The sequence below is a fragment of the Protopterus annectens genome, chromosome 17.part0 (genome assembly GCF_019279795.1).
Source record: "Protopterus annectens isolate FY-2018-M chromosome 17.part0, PAN1.0, whole genome shotgun sequence".
Lineage (NCBI taxonomy): Eukaryota > Metazoa > Chordata > Ceratodontiformes > Protopteridae > Protopterus > Protopterus annectens.
The window spans coordinates 828,705,079-828,732,870 of record NC_056751.1 but is presented as its reverse complement, the minus strand read 5'-3'; the positions used below and the strand labels follow the sequence as shown (position 1 = coordinate 828,732,870).

Here is a 27,792-nt window from a genome sequence, read left to right as displayed (position 1 = left end):
TGTGTGTGGGTTGGAAGAGGTAGTCTGTGTGTGTGGGTTGGAAGAGGTAGTCTGTGTGTGAATATATGTGTAGGCTGGTGTATAGTTTTGGGATGTAGATTACTGTGGAATGATTCGGTTGTGATGTAGCTGGACGTGGTAGTTATTGTTGATAGTAATAGGATAGAGATGGAGATAGAGTAGGAGATATAGATTTGTGATCTGTGACAATAGCAGTTTAGTTAAGTAGAGTTTGTGAAGTTTATAGGGTTTGTATTGTGGTGTGCACTAAACTAATTATTGGGCTAATTGGGTAATTATTAAAAGCCTCTGACCTAGTTTGCAGACTGCAAACTGGGAGCAGCTATTTCATGCCCCCCCGCCCCAAGATGAGAGCATCCTTCAGGATGGTCTAATAAATGCTTGTTGCCAAAGCCATGGCGTAAAACTCAATACGAAGAAATGCATGGAGGTACCTATTTGGGTAGTCTGCCACCCCAGGGGACTTGTCAATAAAACACCCCTAAAAGTTGATTTCACTAGTTGTGATCTGGGTACTTATGTAAATGGGTTACCTTGTTTACATGTTGGTTGAAAAGTTTGGTTAAGTCCTGTGTTTCTCAACTTAAGTAAAGGCATGGCATCTAGGTCCAGAGAAGTAATAGTTACAGTTCTTGGACCTCATAAGACCCTTCCTGGTATAATGCCCCTTTTGTAGGTACCTGACCAGACACATGTAGCAAGTGGAGCGTCCTTGAAGGTTTTGTAGAAAAATATAGGAAATAAACGCAATGCCCTACACTGATCACCTCAAGGCCCTGTCTACTTCAGTATCCTACTGACATCCAGGGGTAATCATTGCCTGACATAAAAGGCATCCCTGTGCCTTGCTTTGGTGAGCTTTTTGTACATCTACAAAACATCAGAACAATTGGGTCAAAAGACCTAAACTTTGCTTGCAGTACAAAAAGGACATGTTGGAGAGAGGGATGTTTTAAATTCCTATTCTGTGGAGTAGGCTCCCCATCCATGTGAAGTGTAGTTCCTTCCCAACCTTGTTTTTAAATGCACAATTTGAGCAATGAATGGGCAATCGGAAATTCTCCCCTGGTCAGAGGCAGTCAGTAAATCATCGCCTATATAAATCAGATCTGTGGATTACATTAGGGTTGTGTGGCAAGGCTTGGGGGCCTTATTAGTCATTAGCCTAGTGTACACCTTTAAACTTTTTCCAAATGGCTGTTCTCATGCTATTAATTTGTTACACCCACCACAAAATTCCAGGTAGGGTCAAGGCTCATTCTTCTAGGGATTTGGCTTCATATGTTACGTTTTTTAGAAGGGGCTGTGTTCTAGAAACATCAACTTGGTGGTTTCTGCACAGTTACAAAGCACTTACTCTATTTTCTACTCATTGTCCTAGCTCCATTCTCCTGAAGCTTCTACACCCTCGTCCTTCTATTCCCAGTCAGTCTCGCGCTATTATAGTGAACAAGAGGGGAAGATGTATTCTAGTACTTTAAATTGCGGAATATTAAATTGCCAAGCTGTGTTTACAGTTACTTTTTCAGAATGTGGAAGTTGATGGTCAACCTTCCCTCTGCCACAGAAGCTTTTAATGAATTTAAGCTCAGTTGTTTTAGTGACTAAAGCGTATTTTAAAGTATACTTATGCTACAGTGTCTTATTTCAGAGCTGCTGCTGTTTTAGTCTTTAGGAGGCTTGCTCGACTCCATTATCAAACCACCTCCTGATGAGATTAAGTCTAGAATGTTAATTTCTTAAAGGTTTTTGTCCCTTTTGCAGCTGAAATGTTTTAAGTGTAGTGAAAGGGTAAATTCAAGGTGCATTAAATTTGTAACCTTTACTTCAGAACAAATACTAATTTTCCCTCCTTGGCTTCCTTTTCCAATAAGCAATTTAAGCAGCAAGAGATGGGTAAACTGGCTTTTTAGAAATGGCAAGGAGGCTAGAGGCGAAGCCTCAAAGCCTGTGGGTTGGGGCCTTACACATGGCAACTGAGTATCTGAAGTAGCTAACTTCATTTTATCTGAAACTTGTGGGTATACGGATCCGAGCCAGCAACTTTTCTAGCATCTGCACCGAGCTCCTCCCCTTACCCATAATGCCCTATCTGCTATCTTCCCTCAGATCTCATTTGCCGCGCCAGTAGTGTGCATCGTGGTCTCCTTTGCTCTGAGCTATATAGGGATAGTAAGTGGAAATTTTGTCTTTCATAATGTGTGTTAGATTTAATACCCTTCCTCCCTTTCTGTAGTAGCGCGTTGGTTGTTAGTGTTTTAAAAAAAAAAAAAAAAAAAATTGTTGGAGTAGTTTTCAGGTCTAACCTTCCCCTACTTGTGTGTGGTTTTTCTTTTGTGGGAAGGTAGTATCCCTACCTTTGAACACACGACTATGGCTGATCAGCCAAAGCCTGTATTAAAAAATGTACAGTGTGGCCATAAGCTTTCCCCTGCTGATGGTCACACTGTGTGATGTGTCTAGGTGTAGCACATCTATCTACCCAGTGTGCTATTTGTTCTGGCTTCAACCCCAGGGCCCTTAAGGATCGCAAGGCCAAGTTAGTCACCAAAGGCCTTCTCCCACTTGCCATGCTGGATTCTGCCTTGGTCTCTGGTACATCCCCCCCCCCCCCCCCCCCCCCCCCAGACAGGGACTCAACCTCCCTCTTCGTCTGACGATGGGTCCTCTAAGGACAGATCTTTGGTCAGCGAGGCTGACTAAGATAAAGAGAAGGAAAAACGCAGAGAAGAAAGGGAGAAAGAGGCATCGCAAGAGATCCCCAGACAGGGAGCTCTTTCTCAGCCCTCCATCCAAGTCCAGGAGGCCTGTTTCTCCTCTGCTCCGGTCACCACGTTTCTCACCGGAGCCGTTGGAGCTTTTGGACCAGAGGCCCTCCACCCCTCTGCGCAGACCAGCCAGATCAGAGTCGGTGTCTTCTTCGAGGTCGACTCAGAGCCTATCTGAAATGGATATGGACAGGATGATGTGGAGATTTCTTCAGACCCAAATTCAGGAGAGTCTTGCCCAGGTCCCTCTCTCTCTCCCTCTGGAGGAGCGACCTCCATGCCTCTTTCCGCCCCATCTCTCCTTCCCCGATCCGTGCTTCGGGGCTTTTGGATCAGAGGTTTTTTGGAGCTGGTAGCTCTGCGCCGACTGTTCCTCCAACCTCCACTCTGGCTGTTACCTTGAGTTCCTCTGATCCAACCTGCTCTGATCAAAGTGACTCTCGGAGCCGCGGACAGAGTCTGACCCAGGGGAATGGATTCTTCAGCTCCAACCCTTTCGGATACGATCTGTTCCCTCTGACCTCAGACTATCCTGTCATTGGCCCTGGTCCCTGCTTTGGATCTGGGGAGGACTCCTCCTTTGGCCTTTGAAGTGGTGGAGAGGATTCTCTCCCAGGGATTGAGACCCTAGCCCATTCCCTCGGATACTACCCAGGCCCCCCCTGGATTTGGCGACTACTTTCATCTTGTCTCTGGGACAGCCCGTGCCAGAGGATCCCCAGGTTATTTTCCCTGAGGGAAACCCCTGCAGCTCGTGGATCCCTTTCTGAAAGTCCCACTGAAGAGGGCAAGTGCAAAAGGCGGCACCTGGACTCCCCCGAGTCCCACACCACTGACGGTGACTTAGATGGAGAAGGTTCCCCCAGGTCACCTCCCGAAGAAGTCTCCTTCGGAGAAATTATGGAAATCCTCTGCCAGAGGGGAGGTTGGTCAGCCCCAAAACTTTCTGGGGATGAGTCAGTTCCTGGAGGCCTTTGGCACGGGCCCATTTACTTCCTGGGTGTTCCCACCAGCAGACCCCTTGGTGGACCTAATCACCACGAGGGCATGGAAGGAGCCCCACACTGTAGAGCCCATTCCCAAACGTCCTGACAAGGTCTTATCTCCTCCGGATAGACAACTCTGGTCGAAAGGAGCCCCAGTTGATGCTATGTTGGTTGCAGCGGCCACAAGGAAGGACCTAGCACAGGAGTTCCTTAGTCCACCCTCCAGACCGAGTCTAGGTCGGTGGATAGGTTTGGGAAGCGCATATACTCTTCAGCGACTTTCTATCAGTGTGCTGAACTATTTAGCACATGTGATTCGACTACAGTGATACCTTGCTTCGGAATTCGCTGAGTCGCCCCCAGAGTCTTTATCGCCGCATGACTAACGGCTGTTTTCGGTGAAAATGTCCACTCTGAAATCTGTCTCTAATACATCTATGCAGCTACTTTCTCACGCCACGGAAGGAGCAGCTAGAGCGGCTGGGACGGGCATAGCCGTGAGGTGTCATGCCTGGCTCAGATTCAGTTTGCTGACCCTTTCAGGGCGTAGTTTATAAACACTCCCTACAACGGCTCTTCCCTCTTTGGGAGAACAGTACGTGACACACTGGTCCAGAGCGAAAAGGACTTGAAGACTTTCTGCCGTCAGAGTCCGCTTCTCTAACCCTCAGCAGTCCTTCTCTAGGAATCAGAGGGCAGAAGAAGATGTGGTTCTGAATCTGTTTTCCCGGGATTCTCAGGACAGCTATTCCCCCAGAGGCAGAGGGGGACAAGATCGACACAGACCCAGAGGTAGAGGGGGTCCTAGGACCTTCTGGTCTAGGGAACCCTTTTCTGATAGACCCGGTCAGCAGCCCTGAGGGGTTGCCCAACTGTCCTACTCTGGAGGCAGTCTGGGGACAATTGTCCTTGAGCCCAGCGATCTGTTGTAATGTACTCCCATGCCGCTGGGTGTTTCAGATAATATCCAGAGGTTACTCTCTTCCTTTCATTGCCCCTACAAACATTACAAAAATCCTCCCGGATGTTCCACCCTCTCTCACAGGGAGGCCGCAGCTCTAGAGGTTTCAAAGCTGCTTATCAAACAAGCCATCGAATAGGTTCCCCCCAATCAGTCCGGATCAGGCGTCTACTCAAGGTTCTTTTTGGTGCCAAAAAAGACGGGGGACCTCGGGCCCATTCTAGACTTGTTCAAATTAAACCTGTCGGTAGCAAAACAGAAATTCCGGATGGTCATTCTACAGTCCATGCTACCTCATCTCAGAGAGTGTGACTGGATGTGCTCGTTGGACCTTCAGGATGCTTACTACCACATCAAAATACACAAACTCCAGGAGGTTTTTGCGCTTCCGGCTGGGAGCCAGTCACTTTCAGTTCCGGGCCCTACCCTTTGGTCTCACTACAACCCCCAGGGTGTTCAAGGTAATGGCAGTGGTAGCAGCCCACCTAAGGCTTCAGGGTATTCAGGTGTTTCCTTACCTGGACGACTGGCTGTTCGCTGCGCACGACAAACATCACGTGTCTGGCCCTAGATATTTCATTCGATTAGCAAACTCACTGGGAATTAGTCCATGTTCACAAATCCCAATTGCAACCAGTACAAATTCTAGACTTCATTGGAGCACGGTTAGACACTTTGCAGATGAAAGTATTTCTAACTCCAGACAGGATTCTACGTCTCAGGAGCCACATAGCTCAGATAGCAAAATCCCAGTCTTCAAAGGTGAACAAGGTTGTCTGGGCTTTAGGCTCCATGGCTGCTGCCATATCTATTCTCCCGTATGCACGTCTTCGCATGCGGGTTCTTCAATGGACTCCGGCGGTCCAGTGGTCCTGGCTAGACCTACCCATGGAATTTCCCATCAAGATCAGCCACGTCTGCAGGACATTTCTTCTTTGGTGGTTGACATCACCGGAGATCAACAGGACATCCATTTGCATCAACCCTAGTCCAAACCAGTGACCACGGATGCCTCCCAACTCTGGTGTGGGGGGACACTGGGAAGGACAGTCCAAGGCACGTGGTCCCAAACAGAGACCAATTTGCACATAAAGTTCTAGAGATGAGGGCAGTGCTTTTAGCTTTGGAAGCCTTTCACACAGTCCTCCCTCTGATTGCAATTCAGTCAGATGACATGTCTTTCGTCTGGTACATCAACAAGCTGGGGGAGAACCGGATCCTAGCCTCTGTCGAGAGGCCATGAGAGTGTGGGAATGGGCGATTTTCCACCTGTCTGTGTCTGATGGCAGTGCACATCCCAGGGTGCTCCAACATTTTAGTGGACAGATTGAGCCGGGCCATTCTGATGCCCTACGAATGGTCTCTGAAACTGTCAGTAGCAGATCAGATTTTCCTGGCATGGGGTCAGCCTTGCTGCGATCTCTTTGCATCTCCATCCAATGCTAAGTGCAGCGAGTGCTTTGCTCTGATTCCCTCACCAGGGGAAGTCCCCAGAGACTCTCTAGTCCATGCTTGCCCCCCCCCTGGCTTCTTTATGGTTATCCTCCATTGCCACTCATTCTGAGCTTTCTTCAGAAAGCTTGCCAACTACAGTGCAAAGTGATCCTCATTGTCCCATTCTGGCCTAGTCGGGTTTGGTTCCCATTCCTTTGGTCTCATCATCCCTGCCCAGATCTAATTTCCCATCTGTTGGGGACACGTCCACCTGACCTGGGCAGTCTCAAGCTTACAGCTTGATTGCTCCAGTTCCATTAATCGCCAGGACTCCCAGTCTTTCATCCCAGGTCAAATCTATTCTAGTGGCCTTTCTTAAAGATTCCACTAGAAAACTATATTGCAGTAAATGGAAGTGCTTTTCCATTTGGGCTTCACAGAGAAATAGATCCCTTTACAGCTCCTGTTCCAGCGGTGTTGGACTTCTGTCTAGTATTTGTCAGCAAGGAGCTAGTTCCTCCACCAAGTACAATTGGCAGCCATTTCCAGTTTTCACATTGGCGAAGACAACATGGCCTTAGCCTCCTCTAGGCTGTGCAAGGCTTTCCTCAAAGGTACTTTTTGCTACGGCCCCCTATCAAGGATTCTGTTCCTCCTTGGGACCTTACTTTTGTTACAGGCATTGGTTGCCCCTCCTTTTGAACCTGCAGCGTCGATGGACTTAAAATTTTTGTCCTGGAAGACAGCTTTCCTAGTAGCCATCACTTCGGCTAGGAGAGTTTCTGAGCTTCAAGCTTCATCTGCTGTGCCTCCCTATTTGGTCTTCCATAAGGCTAGGGTTTCCCTCCATACTTAACCCTTCCTTCTTACCTATCAGTGGCATCTGAAGCAAACATAAACCAGTCCATGAATCTGTCTGTTTTCTTTTCCAGTTTTCAAAATCAAGGTGAATACAAACTCCATTTGGTTGGATGTTCATAGACAACTTTGCTTTTATTTTCATAGAACGAAGTCTTTCCGCAAGACTAACCAATTTGTTTCTTTTTCCAAAGCATTTATGGGAAAAGCTATTTCTAAAGTTTCTTTAGCCAGATGGATCACTCTATGCATTTCACATGCTTACAAAGCAAAAGGGTTATTGCCTCCTGGGCATAGTTAAGGCTCACTCTACCAGGTCCATGGCGACTTCTGCTTTTTGGTCCAGAGTACCCTTGGATGATTGTACAGCAGCGACATGGGCCAATTCACATACCTTCATTTCCCATTCGAAATTGTATCTGATTTCGAGGGGTAGAGCATCCTTTGGCTCTGCGGTGCTCAGGAATATCCTTCCATAAGGGTCTCCCAGGATCGGAGTAGCTGGGGACTCTGTCCCACAGGTTGCAGATAAAATGAAGTTAACTACTTCAGATAAAGAAGTTATGTACTCACCGTAACATTCCATCTGAGTAGTTATACTTCATTTTTCTGCAACGTTCCCTCCCTCCATCCACCGGACCTTGTCCTGTTTTCAGGTTGGTTATTGGGTTGAGTTGCATATACATTGTTAGTTGCAGCAAACTCTATCTGAGGGGAAGATAGGAGATGGTAGGCCATTATGGGTAAGGGGAGGAGTTCAGAGCTTGGAGCAGATACTAGAAAAAAAGTTGCCGGCTCTGATCCGATACAGATCGTATACCCACAGGTTGCAGAAAAATGAAGTAGAACTACTCGGATGGAACGTTATGGTGAGTACATAACTTTTTTTTATTTCAGTTATTGATTGGACTATTAGCCTTGGCTGTGTTGTATCCTGCATAGGATAAACAGGACAGCTTCCAAAGCTTTTGGGTGCCTTCCATATGCCCAGTCAGCGTGCGGAGAGCTGAAGTTTTGATGCCAAGCTTTCTTGCTGACAGTGTTCCTCAGTGAGGCTTTCAAGGATCAGCAGTTGGCTTGCACTGAATTGGAGTGCTGTGCTGGGTTTTGTTTTTTATCTAGGTATTGTACCTATTTTATGAAGATGTTATGAAGATGTTATGAAGATGTTCACTTAGGAGGGGGTTTAAATGTATGAGACTAACGTTCATAGTAAAGCTAGATATAAAGGTCTCCCATCTGATTCTCATTGCATGGCACTTCAGGTGTTAATGGGAGCTAGGCACATCAAATTTCATCACTTTTTTCACCCTTGGATTGTCTGCTGTAACAAAGGTGTTCACAAAATGTCTAGCTAGCTCCAGTCATTGCACATTTTTCCATCCAAGGACTGTTGTCCATCTGCAGACACTTTTTTTTTTAGCTGTCAAGCCTGAGTTTAGGTTTCTGAACAGCTGACAATCTGGGATTGCAAATACTCGGTTGCCCCTCATCCTTTTTCTCAAATGATTTTTCTTTGATTTTTGTCTAACTCTTGCCATGGAAGAGGCCCTCTAGAAAAAACAATTGGTACCAACAATTATTTCCAAGTCTCTTCATTCACAGCCATTCATGTGCAAGTGGAATTTGTGTTCTTGGGTAAATGGCATCAGTGATTCTCCTTTTCCCCCTTGGCTTGACTAGGCATAAGTACATTGATATCTCAGATCAGTCTGTGCGCCCTTTGTCCTTTTTTATAAGTTGCAAAACTGAGGTATCAATACTCTCCAGTTTCCTTGCCAACCCCCTTAGTCATTCACCACAGATGCCCTTCTGAACCTGTCTCCATTGATCTGGCTTTAAAGTCTAGTTCATAGATATCTTAACAGTTTTAGCATTGCATTAGTTGAACACTTGCGTGGCAAGGCAGTCTAGATTTGAGAACTTGGCCACTAATGGGGTTTTCGTTTGGTTGATCAGTGGCATGAAGTGGTTTTATTTTAGGATTGAGAGTCTTCACTTGTCAGATTCCACTGGTTTTTGCAGTACAGTCTGAGTATGGCTTTAGATTCTATTTTAGTTGCTTTTTCACAGCCATCAACTAAACATTATCCTTGCTTCTTACAATCCTATAGAATTTAGGGTGTTTGTACAAGGCTTTTCTGTTTTTCCCAGCAGATGGTGAAACTGGTGATGTTATGTTGTCCTATCTCTCCTTCATTCTTGCTGGATGGGTTTGGAGCAGATCCTCTGCTCTGACTTGGCTGAATACACTAGCTCGAAGTCTCTAACTGGCTTGTGGCAAATATATCCCATCATGCAGTGGTGTAATTCCCCAGATCTCGTTTGCCGCTGTACGAGTTTGGATGCTGTCTTTTTGGCCGTGGCCAGGTTCTTTAAAATCATGTTTCCCTTCATTAAGCTTTAATATTGCTTAGTAGTTAGTGGTGTAGTTTCGAGTAATGTTTCTTGCTGTTGTGTGCATTTGTTGGCAGTCGTTGCAAGGCCTGTTTTGCTAATTTCCCTTTTTTGTGGTGGTGTAGTTAAGTAGTAGAAGTTGGTCTGAATTCCCTTTTTTGTATATATTAGCTTGTTTAACTTTGAGCTAATTTCCTGTTCTCTCAACTCTACTAGGTCTGTTTAAGTTAGAGGGCCTAGTGCCTGTTTAGAGGGGAGAGTTTACCTTGTTCCCGTCTTAAGTGTGTTGTACTGTTGTGATAGTCTGTCAAACTTTAAATATTTTTGCATGTGGAAGTTTATCTTGGAGGTGTGTTTAGGTCTTTACTGTTATTGTATTAGTGCGGTTTCCTTCCTAAAATGTCAAAAAAAAACTAGAGAGAAGGAACCCAAGCCTTCAGGGTTTAAAAAGTGTCGGAAATGCTCTCTGATGTCCATCAATGATGGGCATAACATTTGTGTTTGTTTGGGGGCTATTCACCTCCAGGAAACTTCTGTACCTTTTGTCATTTCAGCTCTTGTGTATTGCAGGAAAGAAAGAACAAACTTACTCAAAGGGCTCCTGAAAACCACCTTTTGATGAGACTCTACAGAGCACTTCTAGTAGGTCACCTTCCTCCAAGAGTGACGAGACTTCAAAACGGCCATCTCCTGCTTTGGCTCTGTTGGAGCCGCTGCTAAAGTTGGCTGAGACTTCTGATGCCTCTCTCCTTTGACTGTACAGCCCTCAGAACCGAGAGAGATCATAGACTTGGGCAAATCTAGTCCTTTTGCTCCAAGTCTTTCAAAGCCGAAAGAGGGTATAGTTCGGAGCTGGTCTCCTAAGATCTCCCATTTTGGAGAGATCTTCTTCACCAACTCTCTCCTCCAGGTCCTCTAGGAGCTTATCAGATGACTTGGACAGGGTGGTGTGCAGATTTTTGAAGGCGCTGGCTAAATTGTTTGTTCTGGAGCCAGCAAAGACTATTACATCCACTGTGATTCCTCTTTTTGAGCCAAGCTGGATCTTCAGAGCCAGAATGCCCGGTACGGCTTGCTGTAGATTCTCCAGTTCTGAGACCCTTTTAGGAGATTTTGGAAGCGGTCCCTGCTCCGACATTCTTGGTGCCGTCCAGGGTTTTTAGGAAACTAACTTCTCTGGTCGGCTCTGGAGGGGGCACTCAGCAGAGTTTCTTCAGTTCCGAGTTTACTTCTCGGAGCTTCGGCTATGTTGAGCTCTGCTCCATCAGCCTCTGAGCTGATCTCCTCCTCATAACTGGGGATTCCCTCTGTTTCCTCTGAACCGGAGGGGTCCTCTGAGCCGGGAGATCCACCTTCGAGCTGATGAGTCTGCTGTCTCCACTTACAGCTCTACACAAAGATACCGATATCCCCACCAAAGCACCGGCACCTGTCTTGGCACTACCCCATCTACAGGACAGCAGAGATTGAGCCTTGGGGAGCCCCATTGGGCAAGCCCCACTCTTCGAGACGACCTCAGAATATTCTTCTGAGGAGACTCTTCGAAAGAGAATTTGCAAGCGGAAGCATATAGACTCCCCTGATGAGTTTATCACCTCTGACACGGACCTTGAGTCAGAAGGGTTCCCACAGTCATCCTCTGAAGGTATCTCCTTTGCAGATATCTTGGAGATCCTGAAACAGAGGTGGCTGGAAATCCACCAACCCTTCTGAGTCTGTACCTGAAGGCTTTTGTATCTCAACTGTATCTGCCTTTTGATGAGCTGTTGGGGGTTGGTTAGTCAAAAGGAGCGAGTCACCAGATGCTATGGAACCAGTTCCTCTGAGGCCAATAAGTTTGTCAGCACCTGTGGAAAGAATTTCTCATGAAAGGCATTCCTGTAGATGCTGTGGTGGTGGCAGCAGCCACCAAGAAGGAACTTGCTGAAACATCCTCATCTGTCCATCCACCGAACAAGGACTCCAGGACGATGGACTGATATGGGAAGCGTGTTTTTTCATCAGCGACTTTTCCCCTTGGGTCGCTGAACTAGCTTTTGCACTTGAGGCTACAAAGACATCTCCTGAAGGGGTTAGGAGATGCTCTCTGAGGTTCATTGGCTGGAGTGGTGTCAAAGGTTACTTCTCGGCTATCTACTTTAAATTTCATCATTAACTCCCCCATGAGACTGATATCCTATGCAGCAGATGGAAGTGAGCAGGGCAGTGGGTTCAGGAGTTTCCCTATGGAGGCACTCCTGGATGCACTGCTTCAACTTTGCGGAGCCCTTCAAGTATTCCTTTTACCCCAACGCCCTTTTGATTCCTCACTTTTGGACCTAAAGTCAAGGACATACTCAGCAGATGCAGGAAGGGAAAGCTTTCTGCCATTGCAGTGTTTTTTTTCCGTCCCTTCAAGACCTTATCTTAAAGCCAAGAATGGGACAATGTGGTTCAAAAGATCCCAGGGAGCTTTTCAAGACTCATAAGGTGAACCCTTCCCCAGAGGCTGAAGGGGTCCGCAAAACCAGGGTGACTGTAATTCCTTTCACGGTTGGCCCTACCAGCACTGCAGAAAGGAGGCCTGTCTGCTCTACTCTGGAGGCAGTCTGGAGGCGTGTATCTTTGTACCCAGAAGCCTGGTGAAATATTGCAAGAGACAGGTGGGTACAAAGTATAATATCCAGAGACTATTCCATCACTTTTTGCCATCCTGCCCCACAGGTCAGAATAATCCTGGGTGAAGAACAAGCAACTGCAGAAATTCTAAAGTTGCTAGACAAATTGTCCAAGAAGTCCTGGCAGACCAAATAGGATTCGGAACTTGAGATTCTTTAGTGCCAAAAAGAACCGGGGACTGGAGACCCATTTTGGATCTCAGCAAGCTAAACTAATCTGTGAAGAAGTCCAAGTTCTGAATGGTGACACTGCAGTCAATTTCTTCCCTTTTTAAGGAAAGACGATTGGATGTGCTCAGTAGGACCTCCAAGATGCATACTACCACAAAAATGGACTGAGCATCAAGGAGTCGCACTTAGGCTGGGAGCCAGTCATTACTAGTTTCGAGCTCTGTGCTTTGGTCTCACTACAGCCCCCAGAGTGTTCAGATGTATGGCAGTAGTCACGGCTCACTTGAGACGTCTGGGATTTCAAGTGTTTCTATACCCAACTGCTATCACCAAGCATCTACTTCAACAGACGAGGGACACCACTCTTCAAACTTGTTCGCTGTTGGGGATTAGTCAGTTTACAAAAACCTGCCTTGTTGCCCTGTCAACATATATTACATTCATAGGCGCAGATCTAGACAAAGTCTCCATGATGGCACAATGTCGCCGGATAGGGTCTGTACTCGGGCAACAAGTAGCCAACCTTTTACCCAAAAAATGAAGAGACTGGTTTGATACTCCTAGGGACTGTGGCTTCAACTGATCACTTCTGTTCCCCATATGAGAGTTCTTCAATGGCTTCTGTTTGCTCAGTGGTCATTACAAGAATTTCCCATGTCTCACCTACTCAGAATCACACTCGTGAAAGAGAGATCTCCTATAATGCCTTCAGTCCGACCATGTGACTATAGGGCAACCCTTTGTGCCACAACTACCTGTAGCTACTGTGACCATTGACTCCGAGGTAGGGACGGGGGGTCATTATCTGGGAAGGACAGTCAAAGACAACATGGCAAGACCGCACTCCAGGGCTTCCACTAGGGACGATTGCAGTCCAGTCAGACAATGTCTGTAATCTGGTACATAAACAAGGAGGAACCAGATCATACCCCCTTTGTTGAGGTGCTGCAAACGTGGTAATGGGCAGTTTCTTCCCAATGTTTTCTAGTAGCAATGCACATTCTGGGGAAATCCAACACAGCGGACAAGCTCAGCAGGGCGATTTTATTGCCTCATGAGTGGTCTCTGAATCGCAACATAGTGGAGGAAATCTTTTGAAGATGGGGCTAGCCTTGCAATCGTTTTGCCACTCCCATGAGTACCTAATGCAGAAGCTAGTTTGCCCCAATTCCCCCACTGGGGGAGACACCGAGAGACTCACTCATTCTTGATTGGCCCTCGGGACTTATGTATGCATTTCCCCCCTTTTCCCTCATACCAAAGGTCATTCAGAAAGCTAAATTCTTGGGAAGCAGGCTGATTCAAATTGCCCTACACTTGCTTCGTCAGATTTGGTTCCCCTTTCTCTGGCCTCAACTACAGGAGAAGCCCTGGGTTCTGGATGCAGTTTCAGACCTTCCGACTTGTATGTCCGGATCTCATCTTGCTCTCCAATCCCTCAATTTGACAGCATGGCTGCTCCACTTCCAGACTTGGTCACGCTTCAAGACTTCACACCCAGCAGTAAAACACATTTTGGTATCCTCTCACAAGGCTTCGACCAGATAGTTATATGCTAGTAAATGGAAGAGGCTCTCCTATTGGGCACAAACAAGCAACATTGACCCTTTCTCTGCACCTATCAGTTCAGTTTTGGAATTTCTGGCTGAACTTTTTCAGCAAGGCTCTGCAACAGCTACAGAGTTCAGCTAGCTGCAAAGTCAAATTTCCACATTGGTGAATATGCTCCTGATCGGATGTCAAGCAAATTGTGAAGTATTAAGATCTCCCATAAAACCTCTTTTCCATGGGATTTGAATTTGAAAATGATCAGACTCCCCTAACATTACCTTCTTTTAAACCCTTATCTTGTGATATCAAATTCCTTTCTTGGAAACTATTCGCCTGGTAGCCATTACATCTGCAAGAATAGTTTGAGTTGCAAGCTCTGTCAATCGAGCTGCCAGCTGATTTTCCATAGAGTATCCCTATGTACTAATCTAAATTGATCGTGTTTTTTTTCCCAATCATAGCAACAAGGCAGAGTACAAACTTCAATTGGATGTGCATAGGCAGCATAGAGTTTACCTGCATAGAACTAAGGATTTCTGGAAAACAGAATTGATCTGAAGTAGTGAACTTCATTTTGCTAATCAACCTGTGGGTTCCAGATTCGATACGGATCTGAGCCGGCAGCTTACAAAGCTAAAGATCCAAGCTCTTCCCCCTTACCCAAACTACACTGTGACCTCCTTCCAATCCTCTGGTCTTATTTGCTGTGGCTTAGCCAGCAGTGGATTCTTGAGCTCCAAGCAGATATAGTTAGTTTAGCAAACTTTGTGTGGCTTGTGAGCGTTTAGTTTATCCCTTTTCCCTTTAACATCGGGTTTTGCACTTAAAAGGTTGTAGAGAAGGAAAGTTCTTTTTATAACTTTCACCCAGTGTAGGCATCTCTTTCCTACCCTTGGCGTGTGTGTGTGCGTGTGCTTGGCTAGTTAGCCTAGTTAGAATGTCGGAGACACAAAAGCAGACCTTTTCTAAGTGCACAATGTGGCCATAAGCTGTCACTGGCCGATGGTCACTTACTGTGTGGTTTGTCTAGGGTTCCTCATCTCACATCGGGCTGCAAGATGATGTGCAGCATTCAACCCCCAGGCCCTGTGGGATCGCAGGACCAAGCTGATTTTGGCAGGTCTTTTGCCTGCTGAATCTACCACTTCTGCAGCATCGTAGTCAGCCATGGCTGTGGTTGTACAGGCTTCCGGCCCTCCTACCTTGTCTGGGACTCTCTCCTTCCTGGCCTCTCTTGCTCTGTTTGGAAGTGGAACGCAAAGAAAAGGAGCGAGAGAGAGACCGGGAGAGGTGTTGCAAGAGGCAAGCGGACTCTGATCTGTCACCCTCCCCATGATCTCTACGCTAGAGAAAGTTGCTAGGCGGTCTTCCCGTTGGCTGTGCTCTCCACGATTTCCCCCTGAGGATGAGGCTCAGCCCGCTTCGAGGTCATCCTAATCGGCCCTGCCAGCTGGTGTTGGTGTCCTTAAGAGCCGCAAGTGGCCTCTGAAGCTGACATGGACCAGATAAGGTTCCTGCAAAATCAATTGCAGGTGGGAGTGTTGCTGGCTCCACCCAGCTGGAGTGGGGAGTTCGGCTGAGACATTTGCCCCGATAGCTCCTTTTCCTATCCATTCTCCTATCCACCCTCTGGTTCCAGAGTCCATGGATCCAAGGAGCCCTGGAGTTAGGGGGTCGGCACTGATGGTTCCTCCAACCTCTACTTCGGCCATGCCCTCTAGTCCAGATCCACTGTCCGATCCGAGCTCTGAGCTGAGATCTGGGCGTCTGATCCGAGGTGGAGTGTCATCAGCCCTGTTGTGGTCAGGGCATACCATCCCTCTGGGTCCAGCTGTTCTGGCCTTTGCTTCGATCCCCTTGGATCAGAGAGGCACGGCTACCCACCCAATCAGTTTCAGGGAAGCTAGTTCTCCAACTTTTGACGTATTGGAGAGGGTTCTCTTGAAGATAGACCCCTCACTCTTTCCTCCTGAGTCCGCCCCTGCCCCCTCAACTTTGTCTTCAATCATCCAGTCCTCCCAGGGACAGCCTGTGTCCAATATGCCCCAGATGGTTCCCCTTGAGGAATAGGAGACTGTGTTTGTTTGTGAAGCCGCCCTGGAGAGCCCTCCCCGAGGGATGCCTTGCAAATGCCAGTGCAAGAGGAGGCACATGGACTCCTCTGAGTTCCTCACAGAGGATACTGACTTGGAGGAAGGGGAAGATTCCCCCAGATTACCCCCTGAAGGCATCTCCTTTGGAGACCTAATGGAAATTTATCGCCAGAGGGGGGACTGGTCCGCCCAAAAACTTTCCTCTGGCGAGTCAGTATTTCTGGAGGCCTTCACAGGCCCATTTACCTCTGTCCCCCCGGCTGACACTTTCGATCTTATTTCCACCAGAGCTTGGAAGGAACCGCACACTGTAGAGCCAATACCCACATGGCCAAAGTATTGAGCCCTCCAGCTGATAAACACACTTGGAGTAAGGGCTCCCCAGTTGATACTGTGGTGGTGGCAGCCGCCAAAAGGAACTGGCCCAGGAAAGTTCTTTGGTCCATCCTCCTGACAAGGGGTCTAGGGCAATGGATTATCTTGGAAAGCAGATGTTTGCTTCAGCTACCTTTGCTATAATGGCGCTGAATTACATGGCCCACGTAATTAGATTTCAGCGTGACCTTTTGAAAGTGTGCGGAGTCTCCAGTCCATTTCGGCCGAGGATAAACTGGCATTCTCTGCTCGTATGGCCACTCTTGTCTGTTTTGAATAAGTTCATGCATCTGCGCTCTCCATGCCACTGAGGGAGCTGCTAGGGCGGCCTGGTCCGGTATTGCCATGAGATGTCATTCCTGGCTCCGGCTTTGCGATTTTTTTCGGAACCTTTCAAGGCATCCTTTGCAAATGCCCCTTTTGATGGTTCAACCCTGTTCGGTAAGACCGTCCAAGATATGCTAGTGCAGAGCAAGTAGGACGGGAAAATGCTGTCTGCCGTTGAGATCTGCTTCTCCAACCCTCCAAATGTCCTTCACCAGGAACCAGCAAGGGCAGAAGTTGTGGTTCTGGAAGTCTCAGCAGTCCCGGAACGCTTCGGACTCCTCCTCCCCTAGAGGCAGAGGGGGACAAGGTGGACGTCAGCCCAGAGGCAGAGGGGGACAAAATTCTGGCCACGGGAACCCTTGACCTACCTGCCCAGCAGCCCTGAAGGGTTGCCAGACTGCTCCTCTCTGGAGGTGGTCGGGGGGTGTTTTTCGAGGCACCTAGCCCAGTGGGAGTTCATCACGTCAGATCGCTGGGTGCTTCAAATAATATCCAGAGGCTATTCTATTCCCCTTCATAAACAGTCCCCTATCCACAAGGCGCCTCCCAGACGCCCCACCCGCTCAAAGGGAGGAGGCAGCTTTGGAAATTAAAAAAAAAAGCTGCTAGACAAGAGCAATCCAGCTAGTGCTCCCAGACCAGTCTGGATCAGGCATCTATTCCAGGTTCTTTTTGGTGCCAAAAAGACTGGGACTTGAGACTGCTCCTGTACCTATTCACAATGAACCTGTCATTTGCCAAAAAGTTCCGGATGGTCACTTTACAAGCCATCCCTGCCGTTCTTGCAGGAGGAAGACTGGATGTGCTCGATAGACCTCAAGGATGCGTACCTCCATATTCTGATGGACAGGCGATCCAGGAGGTTCCTCCGCTTTCGGCTAGGAGCCAGTCACTATCAGTTCAGGGGTCCTACCTTTTGGTCTCGCCACAGCCCCCCAGGGTGTTTGCCAAGGTCATGGCAGTTGTAGCGGCCCACCTGAGGCTTCAGGTCTTCCCGTACCTGGATGACTGACTTCTCACACCCCCACCAGGCATCAACTTGTGCTTGCCAGAAACTCATTTCTTCTGTTAAATTGACTGGGTATCTCAATAAACCCAAAGTCGTCTTCTGTCCAACCTATTCAAATTATAGACTTCATAGGGTCAAGAATGGTTTCTCTTCAGGCCAGGATATTTTTGACCCCAGACACTTGGGAGCCTGGCCCTTCATGTCTTGGTGCTTCTTCCAACTCCTGCACCCCCAGCGGAGTTGGTCCTGAGAGCCCTAGGGTCCATGGCAACCGCTATAAATCGGGTTCCTTGTGCACTTCAGCATGCAAGTGTGTTAAAAGTGTGTTGCAGTGGACGTTACACGTTCAGTGGTCTCTATCAGTTTCTAGACTTTCCGATTCGTCTAAGCCAAGTGTGCAAAGCTTCTCTCGTGGTGGCTTCAATCCCAGGATCTGACAGGCGTGCCCCTTTGTTACGCCTCTGCCCAAAGCCACAATGACCACTGACTCTTCCCACTTAGGGTGGGGGGGTAATTGCTCGGGCAGGACTGTCCAAGACATGTGGACCCCAAGCGAGACCGTTCTGCATGTCAATGTTCTAGAGATGAGAGCAGTCCTGTTAGCATTACAGGTCCTTCATACCTCTTCCTCTGGGAACTATTGCGATCCAGTCGAAGAACGTCAGTGGTCTGCTACATCAAACGGGGGAACCAGGTCCTATCCACGTCAAGAGGCTGTGAGTGTGTGGGAATGGCCGATCTCAACCAACCATTTTTTTCTGATAGCAACGCACATCCCAGGTCGGTCCAACACTTTGGCAGACAAATTGAGCAGGACTATTCTTTCGCCTTACGAGTGGTCTCTGAACCCTTGTGTAGCAGAACATATCTTCCTCAGGTGGGGTCAGCATTGCTGCTATCTCTTTGCATCGCTGTCCAATGTGAAGTGCTGCGAGTTTTTCGCTCAGATTCCCCTGACTGGGGAAGTCCCCAGAGACTCGCTTGGCCACCTGGTCTTTATACATATCCCCCACTTCCTCTCATGACAAAATGCTTACAGAAAGCTTGTCTGTTGTGGAGCAGGGTTATCCTCTGCCCCATTCTGGCCTCTTCAAGTTTGGTTCCCTTGCTTAGTCTCATCATCTAGCTCAGTCCTGGATTTTGGAACCCATTCTGGATCTCATTCGTCATCCCTTGGAATTCCTCTTCTGAATCTGGACAGCTTCAAGCTTTCATCTCGATTGCTCCAGTTCCATTAGTTGCCAGGACTCCTGGTATCCTTCCCCAGTAAAATTCATTCTGGTAGCGGCACAAGTCCTCTACCAGAAAGTGTACAGTAGTAAATGGAAACGTTTTTCCATTTGGGCTTCTCAAAGAAATCTGGATTCTTTTATTGCTTCAGTTCCAGCAGTGTTGGACTGTTTGTCTCAGATTTTCCAGCAAGGGACCAGCTCTTCCACAGTGAAAGTTCAGCTGGCAGCTGTGTCCCATTTTCATGTAGGAGAAAATTCAGGTTCTCTAGCTGCTGCCAGTATTTGCAAGATCTTTATTAAAGGTACTTTTCTGCTGAGACCTATCAAAAATCCTCCTCTGTGGGATTTAACGGTTGCTCTTCAGGCTTTTAGTTGCACTCCAGTTCGAGCCCACAGCATCAGTTGAATTGAAATTCTTGTCGTGGAGGACAGCCTTTCTGGTAGCTATCGCTTCAGCCAGGAGAGTGTCAGAGCTTCAAGCTCTATGTATGAAGCCCCCATACCTAGTTTTTCATAAGGATAGTTTCTCTCAGGACTAACCAGTCTTCTTCCTAAAGTTGCTTTGGAGTCCAACATTAATCAGTCTATTAATTTGCCTGTAATTTTCCCTAATTTTCAAAATAAAGGGGAATACAAACTTCATTTGCTGGATGTCCACAGGCTGTTATTACTTGCATAGGTCCAAACCTTTCCATAAATCTGATCAGCTTTTTGTTTTCTTTGCTAAACCTTTTTTAGGGAAACCAGTTTCGAAGGTGACTCTTGCTAAATTTATTCCAGTTGGTTTACTGGGGAAGTCTACTGGGTCAACATGCCCCATTTTCAGTGGAGGCCCGGGGAGAAAAGCTCCGAGAATGCATTAAATCAGATTACACAAGATTTACAAGAATCACAAGCAAGGTTTTAGAATGAATTAAACAGTTTACAAATATGATTACAAGGAATACAAGACTACCAGATTATAATTCTTATAGAACTGATTATAATTGAGCTTTTTACATTAGAATAGGTAAGCAGTAATTCTTTGTAACTCTGAAACCTGAGTGTTAAGGTTGTGTATATATTTACATGTATTGAGAAGTTACAGGAATTGAGATATAGTGGAGGTGCCTTATGTGCACTTATTAGAGAAGAAAGGAGTACTCTATATTTATAATATTTACAATTTACAAGTTTTGTTGAGCAAGTATAGCTGTAGGAGTAGAAGAATTAAGTAGAGGGATAAAGCTGCAGGAGATTGCAGGGCAATTTGATAGAGCTGTAATAATGTATGTAGGAGGAATATAGGGCTTGTGTCCATATGGGGACACTTGTGCTTGAAGTGATCAAAGATCAAGTAGGGAGGAGGCAGGGGCATTTATGTTTGGTAGACAGGTGTTTATAAAGCAGGGGCTTGAAATTTTCAGAGTTTGGGGTGGTTCTTGATGAAGGAAGGGAATTAATTTTTTGCCAAGAGTATAGGAGAGGAGCAGTTGGCCAGTAGGAGGTTTAGGTTTATGAATAGCAATTAAGTTCTGATGCTCAGATCTAAGGGCTCTATTGGGAATATAAGGTGGAAGGATATTAGAGCGGGGCATTTTGTAGGCTGAAAAACATGTGCATGCGCAATAGAGTCATAGGTAATCAAGATAGTTTGGTAGTTTGTCACTTCAGGGCTAGTAGGGTAAGGCAGTGATGAGTGGAATTTTTGGATCTGGAGGCAAATTTAGAGATTTTATTGTAGCAGCTTTCTAGTTTTGAGGAAGACAGGTTGGTTAGGAGAGGAGCACCATATAATAAGGAAGGAAGAAAAGTAGAGGCCAGAGTGTGCCTAGTTGTGTTGGAGAGAAAGTGATTGTTCCTACATAACATACCTCGCTTTTTTTTTGTTCATGTATATCAAACTTTAGGTGTTCATCAACAATTATGCCGAGTAGTTTAGCAGAGGTGACTTCTGTAGGTGTGTTTGGCTAAGGATTTTGAAGTTGTTTTTATTGGAGTGGTTCTTTGTGGGAATACAGGAATCTTGGATTTGTTAGCATTGAGAGAGAGGTGATTTTGGTGCATCCAGTGTTCAGTTTTTGAGAGGGCAGTTTGGGTTTTTGACAGCAATTCGGGGAGGTTTAAGGCAGAGCAGACTAGGGTTGAGTCATCCGCGTATTGAATGATTTTGGTGTCAAGAATAGCAGCGTGAAAGTTATTGATGTTGAATAGCATGGGTCCGTGGATGGATCCCTGTGAGACACCAGTAGGGGTGGGTAAGAAGGAAGAAATGGTGTTTTTCCATTTGACAGCCTGAGATCTGTCTGATAGCTGGAGAACCAGGATAGAGTTTTAGGTGAGATGTGAAGGTTAGAGAGGTGATGGAGAAGATGGTTGTGGGAGATGGTGTGAAAAGCCTTGGACAGATAAAGAACTGTAGAAACTAGCTGCCCTGAAACTCTAGCTTGATTGACGGCATCTAAGAAAGATTAGAGCAGTTGTGGGGCTGTGGCCAGGGCGGAAGCCATGCTGAGTTGGTGTAAGGTTATTTTGGGTCAGGAATGGCATACGTTGGAGGTGGATGCACTTTTCAAGGATTTTAGATATAGAGGAGAGTAAGGGAATAGGGCGGAAGTTTGAGATGCTGGTATTTTTTCCTCCCTTATGAAGAGGGAGAATGAAGCCTGAGTGCCAGAGTTCGGGCCATAGGATTCTTTTATTGATCTGTTTATAATGGTGATTGTGAGAGCAATACCATCTGCATCAAGTTTTAGGACTAGGAGATGTTGGATGCATTAGAGCAGGGCTTGAGTTTCGATAGGAGTTTTTTTATGAGCTGTGGAGACAGGTTTAAGCTTCAATAGTTTTTTACGAGTTGTGGAGATGGATTTAAGCTCTAACAGATTTGGAAGGTACTTTGGTGGGTTTGGGGGGGGGGGTGAGGGTTAGCTGGGCTATTGCTGGGAAAAGATTTTGAGGGCATTGATTGTTTCAATGAAAATTGAATTTGGAGCCTAGTTCAAGGTCAGTTTTACTTGGGTTGGGACAGGGATTTGTTTTTGAGCCTGGCTGTAGAAGTGAGTTTATAGACTTCCAGAAATATTTTGAATTATTATAGTTATTTGACTGATGCTTAGTATGGTAGCTTTTGTGTCCTTGCTGATTAGCTGTTTTGCAAGGTTGTGGAGCTGTTTTATAGTGAAGCAAGGTATTGGGTAGATTGTTTTTTGGTGAAGTTTCCATAGTTTGTTCCTTTGGTGCATAATTTGTTTGGTCTCTTTGGAAAGCCATGAAGCGGTTATGTTTGATCCTTATATTTCTTAGGGGGACTTAAGTGTCCAAGGAAGACTGTGCTGAAATGGCCTATAGCTTTATCGAGGGGGAGGAGTTTAGAATACGCCAGTTCATTTGTTTGAATATATTTGAGAAAGTAGTGGTTCTGAAGTTGCAAAGGTTGCGAGTTTGGTTAAATTGATGCTGGTATGGGGAAGAGCTAGTGGAGCGATGAATGAAGGCTGGGAGAGATGGTCACTAACCCTAATAAAATAACCAACTCTGTTACAATCCCAGATACCTTTTAGAGACTAGGATCCAGTCTAAGGTGGATCCTGGGGGATTAGTTTTGCTAGGTCAGGTGATGAGGATTGAGTGAAATTGTAGAGGTTGGATAAGGAGGAAGAGGGGCAATTGAGTTTATTCCAATCAATATTTACATCTCCTAAGATGCAAGTCTCAGTTGATTTTTTTTTTTTTTTGTGGAAGCCCATAAGAGAATGTTTTCAAGTATTGATATATTATCTGGAGAGAGAGAGGGCAATGAAGCAAATATTTTTATGCTGGTTTAATTTTAATAGTCCAGCGATTACTTCAGTGTTCTGGGATTGGAATTTGGGGGGGGAATTAATGTGAGCTGATTAGAATAGACTAGGGCAGTGCCGCCACCTTTTTTATGTACTCTGTCATTTCTGAGAATATGAAATCCTGGGGACAGGGTCTCTGAATCAGAGATGTAGGGTTTGAGCCAGGTTGCAGATATGGCTAGGATGTCCGGTTGGTTATGACTTAGCCAGGTGAGGAATAGGTGAGATTTATTGTTAAGACTCTGTGTTCATTGTAAATATCTTTAGGGTATTATGAAGGGTGGAAAAATGTGGGATTGGTGGAGTTACAGGTTATGGGACCAGGGTTAGGATGGATGTCACCTGCTTGGATTAGTTTGTAGGAGACTACATCCTTTCGGCATTTTGGTTTGGAAGGTGTAGGTTTGGGAAGATTATAGATGGGAGTAGAAAACACTATCTTGGGCTTGTAGAAGATTTTTGGATGGAATAGATGCAGATGTTTGTATTGAATGAGGGAAGGGAGATGAAGTGGAAATGAAAGGAAGATTGAGGGTATGAGAGTATATTTTGGAGGTAGTTTTTGTTGGTAGTATTGGACAGGCATGGGAGGAATAAGAGGTTGCTTGGTATAAGGGAATGAGTAACAGAAGAATGAGGTAGGGGGCTTGTAGGATGTGGTGACTTAGAGAACATGTTAGAGGAGAGAGATGTGGATTATAAAGAGAGAAATGTGGATTTTAAAGGTTATTGATGGTTATGACTGAGAATGAGAATGTGTAGAAGTATTAGTTACAGGAATTAAGGGAGGAAGATTTAAAGTTTGAGTTATATTGAATTATAGAACAGTGGGGGAGGGTCTAAGTATGACGGTGGGATGTGATTGTAGGAGTGTGAGGGAGGGTTTTGTGAGGGAGGGTTTTGTGAGGGAAGGGGTATTGAGGAGAGGAAAGGTATTGGCTAATTGGGCTGAGGGGTGAGGTAATGGGCGAATAAAGCTGAGTGCTGGGGGTGGGTGGAAATTGGGGGTAGGGGAGTGGAGTGAGCCTGCAGGGCGAACATAGTGGGACAAGTGCAGTAGAAAAAGTATCAGCTAAGTGTTTAATAGCTATAATAGAAAGTTTTGAGCTAAAAGTGCCAGGCAAGGTAGAGTAGGTTAGCTTTGCAAGAGGATTGTGCAAGTTGAAAAAATGTTTAATGAAGTTGAATTTCAGCCACTTAGAGTAAGACTAGAAACCAGCTGGGAAAGAACTGAAAGGCTAGGGGTTGTATAGGCAGAGACTGCCACCTAGTGTAGAAAATGTAAGTAGCAGAGAAATTATTAAACCCGTTGTAGGTTAGGGGGAATTAGAAGGGGGAGGGAGTAAACCAGTCTGTGGTAGGCTGCTGGAGTGCCCACAAGGAGATCAGACTTGGAAATAGCACAGCAAGTGTACAGTAAGTTTTGTTTTAAGCACATTAACTCAGTCTTGTAGGGGGGACTCCTTCAATGGTAGTTTTCAGTGTGCCAGGCAAGCAGCAGGGATTCAAGGTGCCTTCGGGGAATTTATTGGAGAAAATTCCTTTTTACTTAAATGCAGGGAGGGAGGACCCAGGGCTGAAGTAATTATGTAGTAGGGAAACTTGTGTAGTATGTAGGGCTGAAATAAATGGATTTCGCTTTGCGTTTTACAAGCTTAGAAAGAATTTGGATTACCAGAACGGATTCATGCTTATTCTACCCATTCTATGGCTACTTCTGCTGCATTCTGGTCTAGTTTCCCTGGATGACATTTGTTCAGCAGCTACCTGGGCTTCCTCTCGCACGTCATTACTCATAAGCTGGATATGGTGTCTAGAGGAAAGGCTTCCTTTGGCTGTGCTGTGCTCCGGAATATCCTTCCTTAAGGGCTTCCCAAGATTGTGTAGCTGGGCACTCTGTCCCATGGGTAGCTGGGCACTCTGTCCCATGGGTAGCTGGGCACTCTGTCCCATGGGTAGCTGGGCACTCTGTCCCATGGGTAGCTGGGCACTCTGTCCCATGGGTAGCTGGGCACTCTGTCCCATGGGTAGCGCAAATGAAGTTAACTACTTCAGATAAAGAAGTTATGTACTCACTGTAACGTTCCATCTGAGTAGTTAGAATTCATTTTTCAGAGACCTTCTCTCCCTCCCTCCCCCCTGACCTGGGTGGTTTATTTCTCTGTTTGGGCTCTATGTTCTGAGTCTAGCTTTGTGTATGTGTTTGGGTCAGGTTTTTGGTATCTTAAGTTGTTGTCACACTGGTGCAAACCCAATCTGAGGATTGGAAGGAGGTTATAGTGTAGTATGGGTAAGGGGGTGGCACTTGGAGCTCGGATCTTTAGTTTGGTAAGGTGCAGGCTCGGATCCGGAACCCACAGGTTGCTGACAAATTGACTACTCAGATGGAAAGTTATGGTGAGTACATAACTTTTTTCATGCCCTTTTCTGAAGCAAAGGGCATGCCAGTTTCTAAAATTATGCTTTCAGATTGCCTCTCCAATTGCATTACCTTCATATACTTCTCCGGTAATAGGAATTTACTGTTCAAAGTTGAGACCACTCGACCAGAGCATTAGCAACATCCTCTGCTTACCTGGCCAGATTGTCAATGGATAGTATTTGTGCTGCTGCTACTTGGGCAGCTTCTCGTACGTTTACTCATTACAAAGTGGATTTGTCCTCCAGGGATGGGGCTTCCTTTGGTTCCACTGCACTCCAAAGGTATTATTCTGTGAGCCACCCAGGGACATGGTGTTAGGGAATCTGTCCTATCCAATGAGTGAAGGCGAGAGAGGACAATGTAGCAAAAGTTGTGTACTTACCGTAATGTTCCATGTTCATATCTCCTTTCATTCTTATGACTCTCCCACGGTCCCCCAGCAGAGTCCTCTTAGAGGTGAGGTTTCCTTCCTTACTAAGGTGCACCTTTGTAGTTTTCATTGTTTTCATTGTTTCTATACCTGAAGTATCATTTCTAGTTTAGTCAGATTTATGGTTGGCAGCAAACAAGATCTGGGGAATTGCATGACTGCATGATGGGGGATACCTTTCTGCCACGAGCCAAGGTAGAGACTTCGAGCTGGTGTATTCGGCTGAGTCAGAGCAGAGGATCGGCTCCGAACCCATCCAGTAAAAATGAATGGTGAGATGGACAACAAATATGGAACGTTATGGTAAGTACATAACTTTTTTTTTTTTTTTTTTTTTATTTTTGGCTGTCTGCTTGCCACAGCTTAATACCCAACTAGTGTAATCATTCTTTCTGTACCACTTCACAGTGCAATGTGTGCATTCTAAGAGCTGCAGGTGAGCTCACTGCACTCTTCTGTGTTGTGTGTGGGGGCTTCCATGTTTTCTCACTTGCTGTCTTGTAGGCAAGAGTCCGTACTTAGATTTTTGCCCAGGGCTGTAGTCTGGTTTTGAAAAGGTGTAGAAAGCCAGTGGTCCTTCCCATCCTTTGGACAGAGACCTATAGGCAGGTGGGTCTAAGCTGTGCCAACCCTCTAATCAGACTTCTGACATTGAATATCAAAACAAACCCCCTTTACAGGAGCAGGGCTTTTTTGTTTCCCTCAAGATTCACCTTGCAAGGCAGTGGAGTCTTCACTGTCCACATTTATGTAAACTCTATTTTATGCAAGGTGTTGGAATGATTCTTCGAATTCAGCAGTGTGACCACCATCCATGCCAGCTGCCCTTAGTGGAGGTGAAGATCAATGTTCACCCCAGTCACTTTATGGGCTCTGAGCAGCAGGTACTTGGCCCAGCTCAGTCATTGAAGGCATGCTCATGTTTGCCATGTTTTACCTAAACTGTCACTGAAGTAGCTGAACAGCTGACAATCTGGTGTTCTAAATCAACTTTCAGAAGTGGTCTCATCCCGGTTTCCTTACAGCTTCAGATGTGCAAGTCAGCAGTGGAAATGCCCACAGGCTCTTCTGGCAATCATGTTCCTTTGTTTATGGTTCTTGTCCCTTTCAAGTCTGTGTTTATGGTTCTTGTCCCTTTCAAGTCTGTGTTCAATGTTTCTGTTCTGCATTTTTCTTGGTGTGTTCCTGTTGGAACAGATGCTTCCTTGGTTATCTTCCCCCTCCCATTTTTTTGGCACAGTGTATTTGGCATTCGTAACTTAGCCATTTCCCTCTTTGGTTAGTGCATTAGTTTGAGTTTGAAATGTTTAAGCAATTACATTTCATGCTACAGTACACACATACCTAAGTTATAAGAAATGTCTGCCTTATGACTTTTTATTCAGAGCTTCGGTATTCTGGCAGTCAACTGGTATGTTCAGTCAGTGTCATGTGCATTCTAGTTTTTTTCTTGGACAGTTAGGGTAGTCTCATTTCTAACTTCTCATGTTTTCTACTCATGAGATAAAAGTAATGCTTTTTCCTACTAGTTTGTCCTTAAGATGCATGTTGTGCTATAGTAGTTTGCACGGTTTCCTTTTCTTTGTGCCAGGGTTGTCTTCCCTTTCTGTTGCGAGTCTTTTACCCAAATGGTATTTTTTGAGGGATTTTCTGTACATCAGTTTAAAACTGGCAGACGTACTATTGCTTTGCTGTATTTGTACCTTGACTGAAATGCTTCCTGCTCTTTTGTTTTTGGTATTTATGCAGTAGTGTTGGTCCCTTTCACAGTTCTGTATTCTGTCCTGTTGTGATTTTGTTTTACTGTGTTTTTAATGCAATGCAGTTTAGACTGCAGAATTGATAATTGTGTACTTTGTGCAGCAGACTTGACTCTGGGTTAGTCTGTAAAACTTGTGTCATAAGCACTAAGGGGCTTGCCAGATGTCTGTCTTATCACTTGGCCCAAACTTTTTGTGGTAGATTAATGCTTAAAAGTTGGTCTGTTATGGAAAACACATTCATGCTTTCTCTTCCTTCTAGGGCCAGAAAACTGCGAATTTTGTTTCAACTCTTCTTCAGATCACAATGTCTGAGCCACTGGAGTTGCCTGTACGACAAGCAAGTAGGTTTAATTTTGCTATTCAAAACAGGGGAGAAGGGGGGTTGCTTTACTTCTGTCACATTGGGGAAATGCTGTTAGTTGTATGCATTTGGGGAAATGTTGTTAAAGTTGTATGCACTGGCTTTTTAGTAGGGATTGTGGCCATTTAGTGAAGGCTTTTGGTAGTAAATTTTGT

At 45.8% G+C, this 27,792-nt stretch overlaps 1 protein-coding gene across 1 annotated transcript in view; it reads left to right on the top strand.

Annotated features, from left to right (window-relative positions):
* IPO7 (importin 7) overlaps positions 1–27,792 on the top strand; it is a 2,167,557-nt gene that overhangs the window by 87,460 nt on the left and 2,052,305 nt on the right. Inside the window, exon 2 of the mRNA XM_044059282.1 lies at positions 27,536–27,617. Within this exon, the coding sequence (XP_043915217.1) occupies positions 27,536–27,617 (82 nt within the window). The remainder of the gene's footprint in view (positions 1–27,535; positions 27,618–27,792) is intronic.